Source organism: Chinchilla lanigera, unplaced genomic scaffold (genome assembly GCF_000276665.1).
Source record: "Chinchilla lanigera isolate Chin_1 unplaced genomic scaffold, ChiLan1.0 scaffold00106, whole genome shotgun sequence".
Taxonomy (NCBI): Eukaryota; Metazoa; Chordata; class Mammalia; order Rodentia; family Chinchillidae; genus Chinchilla; species Chinchilla lanigera.
The window spans coordinates 5,119,967-5,132,895 of record NW_004955507.1 but is presented as its reverse complement, the minus strand read 5'-3'; the positions used below and the strand labels follow the sequence as shown (position 1 = coordinate 5,132,895).

Below are 12,929 nucleotides of genomic sequence, written 5' to 3'. Positions count from 1 at the left end.
CTCATTTTTCAAACATATTGAGATTCCTACTCACAATTTGTATCGTAGATCCCCTGAAGAAGGGGAGCAGTTTAAGGAGACCTGTAATGTAGGGAGCTACATATATTCAGTAAATTCAACTTCAACCAATAAAAAGCATAACAATAAAACAAACCGTCAAGCCTATAGCTGCATCATTCTTAACAATAAGAACAAGGATGTTTTCTATTATCACTTTTATTCAACATCATATTTTTTGTTTTTTGAAATTGGGTATTGCTATATAGTTTAAGGTGGCTCTGAACTCACCATATAGCCAGAGCTGGCCTCAAACTCATGGCAGTCCTTTTTCTTCAGCCTCCTGAGTACTGAGATTATAGGTGTACACTACCACACTCACTGTCAACATTGTAACTGAAGTCCTAGCCATAGAGGAATACAAAGAAATAAAAGACATGTGCACTGAGAACATAGACATTAAATTGTTGATAATATAGATATAATATCCCAAAGAATCTATAAAACCTAAAACTAATAAGTGAGCTTACCAACACTGGAGGCCATAATATTATACATTGTAAATTCTGTGTTTATGTATGAACTTACAGTGAATGTTAGAATTTGAAATTTATAAAAATACCCTTTAAAATAGCACCAAAAATATATAACTATAGCAAATTTTATAAAGAGTATTTATGCTATAACCACAAAATTGGAGTGAAAGAAATCAAATAAACAGAAAGAAAAATGTGTTCATGGGTTAGAAGTCTCACTGTTACCAAGATATCAGTTTTCCTTTGTGTGAGGTATAGATTCAATATGATTCTAATCAAAACAATAAACAATTTTCTTAAATATGTGTATGTTTGAATAATGAGCTAGAATAGGTAAAAACAGTTATGAAAAAGCAAAACAAAGTTTGGACAAAGTTAGAGACTTTTATTTCAAAGCAATATAAAGATAATCAAAGGACTATGATATTGGTAAAAGGACAGACATAGGTCAGTGGAATAGAACAGGATATTTAGAAGCAGATCCACACTAATAATGTTGACTGATTTTTGACAAAGGTGCACAGGCAAGTCAGTGGAAGAAATATAGTCTTTGACAAATGATTCTGGTACAATTAAAAGTTCTTATGTGAAAAGTTAAACTTTGATACATACTTGATAATTCATAAAAATTAACTTAAAAATGATCATATAATTAAATGTAAACTACAAAATGTGTAGAACAAAAAGTATTAGAAATGTATGTGACAAAAAGTAGAGTTGACAAAAAGTTTTTTAGAAATATCAGAAGTATGATGTGTAAAAGAAAAAAATTGATAGACTTTATTAAAAAGTTTTAAAATTTTCTCTGTAAGAACCTGTTAAAAAATAAAAAGTAAAGCAAAAAACTAGGGTGAAAATTTTAAAATCACAAATCTAATAAAGGATTCACATCCAGAATATAAAAACAAGTCTTAAAAGACTGGCGAATAAATAACCAAATACAAAAATGGGCAAGATATATGAACAGACACTATACTAAAGAAAATATATAGGTGGAAAATAAGTATATGAAAATATATTCAACATTATTATCATTAAATAAATGGAAAGTAAAACCACAGTGAGATACTACTGCACATGTATTAGAATGTCTAAAAAATTAAAAATATCAAATGTTTTTGAGGAAGTTGAAGGAACTACAAATGGTCTCAAGATTCAACAAATGTGTCTAACTTTATTGTGATGAAAGTCACAACCATATTGAAGGCTTGGCAGAGAAAAGAGGTGACCTAAATCTTTGTTTTAACTGTACAGGGTATAGCTAAAGAAAAGTAAATTGTTTAAAAACTAGATAATGTAATTGGTAAATTTGTTTCTCATGGGAATATGGATTAGTAATTCTAAAATTACTTTTCATATAGATGTTTACTGAAAAAATAAGCAAATATAGTCTGAAAGGACCAAGTTTTTCATTATCAGAAAAATACACTATGAATAAACAAATTTGGAACCCTGGAATATACCTATAGTGCTAGATTGGAGTTGGAAGCATAAGCATGAACTACTATGTTAATTTTCTTATCTATATCTGTATAACTATTAAAATATACAAATATAGATGTGCATACATGATTTAATAAACATATATACCTTTCCTACCTCTGACATCCAAGTAGCAATGAACATATGTTGTGCTTAGATTTTGCTTTTAAAAATACTAATCTCCAACCAAGCCTTCTTAGAGAAGTAGATGATTCTGGGATGGACAGGGAAAATACAGAATGAGTCAGGGACACTTGTGATGCTGGAAAGTGCTGTTAAAAACAGAATGAAGACTTGTTAAAAGATCACAGAAGCCAAACTGTAAGAACACTCAGTAGGCAAAGCTGAAACAATAATATAAATGTATATTATATATAAAAATATGTATATTATATGTTGTATGTTACTATATATATTGCTTTTAATATTTCATATGGTGATTATCTTTCTGAGTGGGTAGAGAGAAAGGAGAATGTCATTGTAGAGAGGCAAGCAGAATAGGATTAAAGGTGTTGCTGTGTTAAAGTACTTCCCTAGCATGCCTGAGGCCCCCAGTTTTGTTCCCAGCACCGCAAAGCAAAGCAAAACAAAGCAAAGCAAAGCAAAGCAACCAAACCAAACCAAACCAACCAAGCCAAAATAAACCAAGAGAGGTAAGCAGAAAACTTCAGATATTTCTCAACTCTTTTATCTCTTTAAACAAAACTGAAGCAAATATAGTAAAATATTATTAAAAAATAGCTGAGGGTGAAGGTACATTGGTGTGCGTGGGTATTAATTGTACATTTTGGAACATTTCACAGTGAAAACCATGTAAAAATGACATATTTTTTTCCTAAAGGTGTTATTTTGAATGCCACAGGAATACATGGATTTCTCAATGGTGTCTAGGATTGTCTTAGTCATCAGAATGTTAAATAGATGGTAATAAATGGAATTGAAAAGAAGGGGATGATATTGAAAGACATTCTCAGGCCAATATGAATAAACTTGGTGACTCAAAAAGAAAAGGAAAAGCAAGGAATAAGAAATGGTCAAGATGGCTGGGGATATAGCTTGGTAGCATAGCACCTTCCTGGCAAGCACAAGGTCCTGAGTTCAATTCCTGGTGTCAAAAAAAAAAAAAATAAGAAGAAGAAATGATCAAGAGTCAGAGAGTAGAAGACCAGGGAAATTCATGGACAAAACAATTTTAGGGAGAAAGTAAAGAAGACCAGGGAAATTCATAGACAAGACAACTTTAGGGAGAAAGTCAGTAATGGGTACATGAGGGAAGGTATATAGAAGCTCAGCATAGATGCTGTTCTATCAGTCTGTGAACCTCTCACAGGTCTGAGGCATAGTCAGGATCTCCCATTTCCTGCTTCTGTCAGTGAGGGCAGTGACTCATTCTCGGTTTGTTTGTGGGCAGTGAACACATTTTTTTCAAGCCTTCTCATTTTTTTTTTTTTTGATCCAGCTGTACAATAGCAGTATAAAAATTACTTCAAAGTGCTACTCTATAATCTAATATAAACTACAGAGAAAAAAAGAATATTGACTATGCCACAATGGCATTTTTTGAGGTAGGCTCATGCTGGTTTTGAACTACTGAGCTCAAGAGATTCTTCAACCTCAGCCTTTAGAGTAGCTTAGACTACAGTAGCCACATGCCACCACACTTGGCTTGCCTTAATTTTTGAAAAATCTCACAGTTCTGTTTATTTTTATTGCTTAAAAGTTTTTAAAAATTATCATAAAATACACACAAAAAAGTTGACTTCAGCCATTTTTAAGTGTGGTTCAGTGTTACTGTGTTGTTCATATCCAAGTCTGTGATTCCTTTTCTTGCCATCTCAAACCATCTTCTAAGCCCATCTAGTGTATTTTTCATTTCAGTTATTCTGCCTTTCAACTCTAGAATATCCACTTTATTCTTTTATAGGAAAAAGTTTCTATTCTTATTTTGTTTTTATATTTATTGTCATTTTTAGTTTTTTCTTTTAATTATTCAATCATAATTATTTTAGGTTTTAATGCATGTTTATGATATTATCTTTGAAATTTTTGCTTGGCTCACACAGAGTTCTATTAATTGTTTCTTTTTTCAAACATGGGCTAGTGCCCTGACCCTCATTTGTTGGGAACTGAACATTTCAGATATGTCAAAGCCAATCTGGGTTTTCTTTTTTACCCATGAGAATTGCCTTGCTCTTTTTAATGGATCATTTAGACTCAACCCTTCTTTCCTGTACATTTTGTCAGTTTTAGAATTATGACTGACTAAGACTTATAAACTGGATTCTTTATAATTTTATAAAATTCTTAGTTTTACTTTTAAGCTTGATTTCTTAGGGTTTGTTTCTGAGTATTCATAGATTACTGATCAGCCAGTGATTGTTTATAGGTTGTGTTTCAGATACAGAGGCTTCCACTCTCTGCCGATGGATTTCTGTGTGGTAAACACACTAGGCTTTGTGACAACTTTTAAATCTTCCTCATCTTTTACTTTCCTTATGAACTCTTGGGTTTCCCTTGTGTTTGTGTGCAGTTTTCTAGTTAGCCAGTTATGTGTCAAGAACTTGTGTCGGGTGTCCTCTTCATGTGCTAGTCTTTAGTTAGCTAAAGTTGCGTGTAAAGCTTATCTAGCTTCTCTAAACTCCAGAATCTCCCTGTTTGAAATGTTTGGCTGGTCTATTTGTCTTTTTAGTATTACTTCAACTAAAACTACAACCTTAGGCTTAATTGTGGGTTACTAACTGTGGGTTAACTCATGAAAAGATATATGGAAGAAAGAATAAAGAGCAAAAATGCAAACACTTCCATACTTACATGTCCCAATGCAATTATAGACACTAAATTGATTCTGGAACATTAAGTTTAATTCAAGATGATCTCTTCCTTGTTGTACCCCTCAGCGTACATTTTAAGTCCTTTAGCATCCTTGAACTATGTAGCAGGGTAAGACCCATAGGAGAAGATAAAGAAAGACCTATGGATAGATTTGCACTTGGGCTAAAATGTAGAACTACTTTGATTATAGAACAGCAAAAAATATCAGCAAAAGTAGGATGGCTAGTAGAATGAGCTAGTAGTGGTCAGCACCTTCCCAGTTAGCTAGGTCAGGAAAAAAACCCAAGGCACAATTTAAAATGTCTTTCTATAATTTCATGATTATTTGAAATTCATATCTAAGTTTTCTGGCATTGAGTCTATATTCTTTCTATTATGTCTGGTAGATACACAAGACAAGCACACATTTTCATGGATCCCATAACATCCTTCAGTTAAAAATTACTTTGAAGAATATTTTCCTCTCACAATAATTTTTCTGATATAATTATAACAATCTGATAATATTAGCAACCACTAAAACATGCCTAGTATGTTCCTGTCACTGTGATAAATTCATTAAAAATAAGCTAGTAATATTTTTATTTTTAAAAGTTAGTTAAGGCATTAAGAGATTTCGCTGTTTGTCCAAGAGCTGTTGTTATTCAGACTTGTATCAGTGTGGGATACAAATTTATACTCATGTGAATTCAAAACCTGTACCTTTAACTAGTCTGCTATATTGGGTTATATGAAGTACCCAATCCTGTACCTGGCAGGTTTTATTGCCTGTATTAGAATCCTATTATCATGCCTCTAGTACTTAGTCTCTGCTTGAATGTTTCCTAGCATGAGAAACTCCCTTTCTTTTCAAGTAGTTCTTTTCCTTATTTGATTGATGCTGTTTTTACAAAGTTTTCTTATGTGGAACTGAGATGTTTGTATTTGGTACTCTTAAAAGATTGGTAATCTTTCATGTTGTTTTCTGGATCAACACCACATAAATCAGCTTTCTCCTCTGTATGAAACAAGTTGTGTTTTGTTTTTCTTTCTTTGCCAGACTCATCACTCATGTAATTTTTTTTTTTTTTTTTTGGCTATTTTAAAAAAACAACATTATTTCCTATCTTTGCAATTTCTTTGGGCATGCTGTAGATCAGTGGTGGTGAACCTATGGGATGTGGGCTGCAATGCATTGTTTGTTAGCATTGAAAGCTCTAAAAGGTTCACCATCACTGCTCTAGATTATAATTGTACTTCTGAGATTATTACTGTTATGGTTGATACATTGTGTCAACTTGGGGAGTCTAGAGGTTTGGCTAAGTGACTCAGCAGGAAGCCAGGGTGCTTACTTTGTATACATCCTGAGCCTGTGGAAGAGGAGGGCATGGAGATTATGTGAGAGCTACACACCCCTTAGGTGGGGGTAGTCTGTTTACAAAGTAAGGCAGGGAAAGAAGCTGCTTGCCTCCATTCCTCCGGTTTGCTCTGGCTGCTTTGCTGTTCGGCTGCCATTCCCCTCTTTGCTCTTGTTGCTTTGCTACCTTCTGCCTCGGAGCCAGCCAAGTATGGACTGAAACCTCCACAAACTGTAAGCTAAATAAACCTTTCCTTCCTTCATTTTGAGTGTTGAGTATTTTGTCTCAGCAACGAGAGAAAAGTAACCAAGACAATTACAGTTAGAAATAATTATACTACCACAAACCAGGATGCTAAGAATAGAATTAATAACAGCTACCTTATATTGGACTCTTAATATGTGGTATGCATAGTGCAAAATATCTTTATGATAACGTATATAAAGAAAATAAGATTTCAAGAGGTATTTATCTGCTATTTCAAGAACTAAGAGACCACCAGATCAGAATTTGAACTGAAGTCTGCTTGCACTTTAAACTCCCCAGTGTTGCCGGGTACAGTGGTGCATGCCTGTAATCCCAGCACTCGGGAGGCTGAGGCAGGCGGATCGTTGTGAGTTTGAAACCAGCCTGGGCTACAAAGTGAGCTCAAGGCCAGCCTGAACTGCATAGTGAGACCCTGTCTCAAAAAGACAAACAAACAAACAAACAAACAAACAAACAAAAAACAACTCTCCAGTGTGTTGCTGTTGGCTGGCATGAACCGCAGTGGCAGTTATGCCTTCTGTATTCTATGTGCTCTAGCTCTACTAATTTAGACTAAGATTGTGTTAATGTTTCTGGCAACAATATCATAGCACTGAGTTATATTAAAGTTATATTCAACAAAATCCAGCAAATTTTAATAAGACCTTAAATACATGCACTTCCATCTGGTTTGGCCTTCTCATATTACTGTATAAAACTTTCAGTATAAATACAGGACTTCGGGGCTGGGGATTTAGCTCAGCGGCAAAAGCGCCTGCCTGGCAAGCGCAAGGTCGTGAGTTCAGTTCCTGGTACCAGAGAAAAACCAAAACCAAAAAAAAATAAAAAATAAAAAATACAGGACTTCATGTTCATGTTTTCATCCTCCATCTTGTGGATTTTGGTCCAAGTTTTTAGGTTGCCAAGATAATTTCCAATTTTGAGTCTGTCATAATGATATCAACTCTTTCTTTGGGTAAACATCATGTGCATCTTTGACACATATCCTTGCTTTGTGTTTAGTTAGCTGTTGATACAATTTCAAACAGATAAGGGTTGCACAAAGATTCTATACAGTATATTTGTTTTTTCTGAGTAGTTTTGAAAAGTACTTTTCTAAAGTCTAGGACATATGCTTGGCCATGTTTATGGTTTTTTCCTTAATCCTAATACAATAATATGAGCGCTTTAGTTCAAGAATCTGTTACAGTGATGATAATATCAGTTACAATTGTTTGATGGGAAATAGTTTAGTAGGTATTTTACTCTTCTAATGAGACTTCTAGTCAAAGACATTAGGATAGTTGAAACTCCTCATTGTTTACAGTAGGTTTTAATGCAAGCTTTATAATCTTTTGGAAGAAACCATCATCTGTACTTCTTTCCAGATAGATACTGTATAGTATACCAGTATGACAGTTGAATTCAACTTTGATATTTTAATTCTATACTTTCATTATTTAATATAATTCCATTATAGTAAGTCACTGACTTACAAATATTTGAGTTGCTAACTTTGACAGATACCAACAGACCTTGCATTTAGTTTTCTTATGCTTTACTTTATATTTGTGACAAAGGTGTATAAGACTCACTTTATCAGACTTCTAAATGAATCCAACTTAAGAATGTAAGTTGAAGGCTTCCTGTATTAAAAACTGTTAAGCTCCAATAAGCAATGTATTAATTATTGTAACTCTCCTACTAACCTGTTTTGAAACTGTTTTGTTGTTATTTTTTCTCTTTAAAATGAAAAAAAAATTATTAAGACCATGGGTTTCTAAATAGCAGTAATTTCTGGAAATAGCTGGACTTGTCTTTAAAAATTACTGGATTTTGGGACTAGACTGTGTGAGCATGAGCAAATCACTTAAACTTTGTAGGTCTCAGTTTTTTGAGATATAAAAGAGGGAAAGTACTATTACTTATTTTTTGGATTACAAGAGCAGGGTAGGATTGTAAAACCAGGTAACTGTAGTGGCTTACTTGATAGCTTAGTTACTGTCTTGTTGCCAGGACAAAATACCTGATACCCACAAGTTAAAGGAGAAAAGGTTTATTTTAGCTCACAGTTTGTAGAGATTTCAGTCCATAACTGGTTCCGAGGCATGGTGGTATGGCAGAGGGGCATGGCAGAAGAGAAACAGTCCATGGCAGTCCAGAGAGAAGGCAGCAACTCTGCCTTCCAACTTCACCTTTATATTCCATCTAGGCTACAAATTTATCGGTTGGTGCCACCTACATCTAGGGTGGGGCTTCCCCTTACCCGCTCCCAGAACTATGCTAAACCAATCAGTGGAGTAACCCAATTATCAATTATCACCAACCCTTAATCCATATTTATACACCTCAGAACTAGCCACCTCAAAAAAAAATCCACCTATGAGTGCATAAGGCTTTGGGAGGATAACTAGATACAAGCCATAACATAGGAATAATGTGTTTGTCTTGCATAAAAAGACAATCTAGTTAATAAAGACTAGTTTATAAAGAGTCTTTAGTCTCTTTCCATTTTTTTGGTTCAGTATCCTTAGTGTTTAGTCTTTTACTGTCTTTCTTCTTGACTCATGGCTGCAAAATAAATAATATAACTATGGGCTTCATGTCTATGTTTGATGTATAAAAAGCAGAAAAGAATAAAAGAAATTGGAAAGACTGGTTGTCTCTTAGTGAGGCCTTGATTTTTAATTCAGCAAAGAACATGATCTTTGGGATGTCTTTTATTTATTTATTTATATTTTTATTTTAAAGAGAGTAATTAAAAAAAGAACAATAGCAAAATAACAACATGACAGACATAAACAAAACAAAGCAAGAACATTAAAATGATATAGGGTTTCAAAACAAAATGATAGGAGTTAACCATGTTGTTATATTACATATTGTTATCGTCCTTAATTTTTTTAATAATAATTTTTTTGTATTCTCTTTAATGGTTTGAACAATCTTCCATTCTTATACCTGGTAATCTGAGCAACTTAGTTGGGATGTTTTATTGTAACTCATTGGCCAGAACTGTTATATGGGTACTCTTTGCCTGAAGGAAAGTTAGGAAATTGTGCAGTATAGTTTTCAATCTCTATACTAGAGGAAGTCAAGGAAAAAGAATTGTGTTTGCCTTTGGGTCAGCCAATCAAGAATATCTGTGACATCCTTTAGTGGGTGTATTGAAAGATTCAGTGAGACATTTTATTTAAATAGTTATGTATAGTTTAAATAATAAATGATTCACTCCTGTCTCCTGACAGTTTTAAAAATGGCAGTGTATCACTGAATTAATTCATTCTTATTTTGTTTTGAAATTTTTTGTTTTAATTTGTAAAATGAACATATTTCTGCTTTTGGGAAACATCCTATAAGATTATTTCCTTTTTTATTTTAAAAGTAAAAAACAAAAACATTAACAAACAGACAACTATTTACAAAGTAGCACAAGTATAGTACAAGCAATAATAAATTACAGACAAGGTGACAGGGAGTTAACAATGGTTGTTGCATTACATATTGATAACTTCAAAGTGGTTACTCAGGAAAACAAATATAGATGTGAAAGATTGATCAAATCATTAATCATTAACTGTTTCTTTCAATAAAGTGGTATAAGTCAGTAGTACAACTATGTTTGCTATCATGTATATACATATATACATAACTTTCCCCTTCTTTCTTTTCTCTTTTCCCTCATCCCAGTTGCTCTTTACTATATGATTGTTTCTCTTTGAAGGAGCCTGTTTTGGGGGTAGTCTGTCTGCTTTGACAGAAAAATTATACTGAAGTATAAAAAGTGGCTTGTCATTAATAGGAAAATAGTTGAGGAAGAGGCAGATGTGCAGAGTGGCTCTAGATCTCTTTTTGTTGACTTCATTGACTCACAATTTTTTTTTTCTGGATTCAAAGAGTTTTTACTGGGCTACAATGAAGTTATTTCCCCAGAGGTATATGAAAAATAACAAGAAATCTTGACCAGGTTACCCCTTGGCTGGTAACCCTAACCTGGATGGAGTGGCCTGGCTGGGAGATGAATTTGAAAGTAGGCCAAGTATTCAGAATGCACATGGTGGAGCTATCACCTGGTCCTACAGCGTGAGATAGAGGAAATTATCTTCATAGTCACTAGTTTTCAAAGTTATATTGTTATTCTCCATAGAAAATAATAAAAAGATGTTGAGAAAAGGCCACAGAAATTAAGGGTAGAGTTGAGATAAAAAGGAGAATGTATGAGTAAATCTTTCACGAGGCTAGAAGGACCTAAAGAACAGAGAAATCTTCAAAGAATTTGGAAATAACCAGAGGAACTTGCAGAATGTGTTGTGGGGTTGAAGATTATTACTTCTGCATCTCTTCAGTTTGATGAAAATGCTGGTAGTTTATAAAATCTGTCATTTTGGATGAAATAAGACTTTGGTGTGTTTTTTACTTTGTTTTAGATTTTGGTTTTGCTGCCTGCCTTCTTTCTTTTTTTCTTTCTTTTTTTGTAGACATTGTTCGAAGTGATGTTGCCTTGGATAAACAGAAAGGCTGCAAGATTGCCCAGCACCCTGATATAATGTTGGAGCTTCAAAGAGAGAAGGCAGCTCAGATGCATCTGGTTCTTCTAAAGGAGCAATTCTCCAACACTTACAGTAACCTCATATTAACAGGTAAGGCCACTGGAGTTGGCTAGAATCCTGGAGCATTATATTGATGACCTTTGTTAGTTAGCAAATTGATGCATGGGGACACTAGTGTGGATTCCAGATGAGCTCGCGTGTCTGTCTTTACCCACTGTATCACATTTTTAATTATGATGACTCTTGTTTTCCTATAACAAATATTTCTTATAGTTTACAGATGTATTTTGGCTTAAAGTTGTAGGCGATTCAGCATGTTTTCTCAAAGGACAGAACCAATGAGAACCCAATGAAACTTTGTAAAAAATATGACTTTCTAGATGTGTACCGGCAGACTTGAAAGAGTGATTAAATTTGGTATCTTTTAGGAAGCAGCTATTTTCCTCTGTCTGTGTATGCCCCTTCTATGAACCCAGTGAATATAAAGATGTAGTGCAAATGAGATACTGATCTTCAGAAGAGCAGAGACTGTTTTATTCCTGATGGTGTCTGAAAATATCTGGGAATTTGATTTTCTTTTTAGGAGTACAGAGACTTTGAGACTGAGCCATATTCCCTTACATCCATAGTTCTATGAAGAAAGCAAATGTGTGTCAGAGCTACAAAGAGATACAACCTTTCTCAGGGCTGTCTGCAAACTTTGCTGGTAAAAAGCATGCAAGTCACATGCATTTATTAAGCTTTGGAATACATTGTATGTAATCTCAGACTCTAATGTGAGAATCATTTAGAATTTGAGATAAATTAAGAAGAGCAGTCCAGGTTACTTCCATTTTCTTAAAAGCATGCAAGGCATATCTGCTTATTGATCTGAAAGAACTTTAACAAATCTAAATTGTGTGTTTTTCCTTATTTCTTTTTTAAAAAATTTATTTTAAAAAAATAAAAGAAGGAAAACATATTAACAAACAGACATCCATTTACAAAATAGCATAAGAACAATACAAACAGAACAGAGTTACAGACAAAGTTGTAGGAAATTAACAATGGTTGTTGTATTACTTATTGATATCTTCAAAGTGGTTTCTCAGGAAAGCAAATAGAGACATGCAAGATTGATCAAACAAGTAGTCATTAACTGTTCCTTTCTGTAGAGCTTATTCTGAATATTAAAAAAGAAAAGGATGGAATATCTGACAGGCTATGGATATCACATACTTACTTGTGTGAACTCCAAGTTAGAAGAATTTTAACTTTTTAAATAGACTCCCTGGTATTTCACCAGGAATTGCTGAGTGGCAACCAAATCGTTTTGCTTTTCAGAGAGCATAGGATTCTCTCCGCTTCTCATTTTTTTGTTGTTTGTTTTGCCTTGTTTTTGGAGACAGGGTCTTGCCATGTAGTTCAGGCAGATCTTGAACTCACTGTATAGCCAGGCTGGCCTCAAACTCACAGCAATCCTCCTGCCTCAGCCTCCCAAGTGCTGGGAGTACAGGCATGTGCCACCATGCCCAGCTCCACTTTTCATTTTGAACCTGGCAGAAACCCAAGAGCATGAGATAAAAGCCAAGTTTAAATGTGACTTTGGTGAGAAGAGCAGAAAATTATGGATTTCTTAAGTATATGTCCTGCTTTTTGCTGTTTGATAACTCATTAAGCAAGGAACAGTTAAAGTAATTTATAGCCAATGGATGTGTATTACTAAAGTGGTTGGTGAAACTGAGTTTAAGTTTAGGTGTTTGAGAATAACATAAATTTTTCTCTACATTTCTTCCATCTACCTCAGATATAAATCTGTATCTATCTATCTATCTATCTATCTATCTATCTATCTATCTATCTCTATATATCATCTATATCTATAGCTGTCTATACTTCTTTCCAATTAAATGATTAGAAATGAAATATTTTGTTCTACCCTTATTTTTATATTTTTAGACATATACTAC

The 12,929-nt window shown here is 33.9% G+C and overlaps 1 protein-coding gene across 1 annotated transcript in view; it reads left to right on the top strand.

Moving 5' to 3' along the window:
• Positions 1-12,929, top strand: part of Hpse2 (heparanase 2 (inactive)) — a 763,300-nt gene that overhangs the window by 73,081 nt on the left and 677,290 nt on the right. The window contains exon 3 of the mRNA XM_005407665.2: positions 10,909-11,070. Coding sequence (XP_005407722.1) covers positions 10,909-11,070 — 162 coding nt within the window. The remainder of the gene's footprint in view (positions 1-10,908; positions 11,071-12,929) is intronic.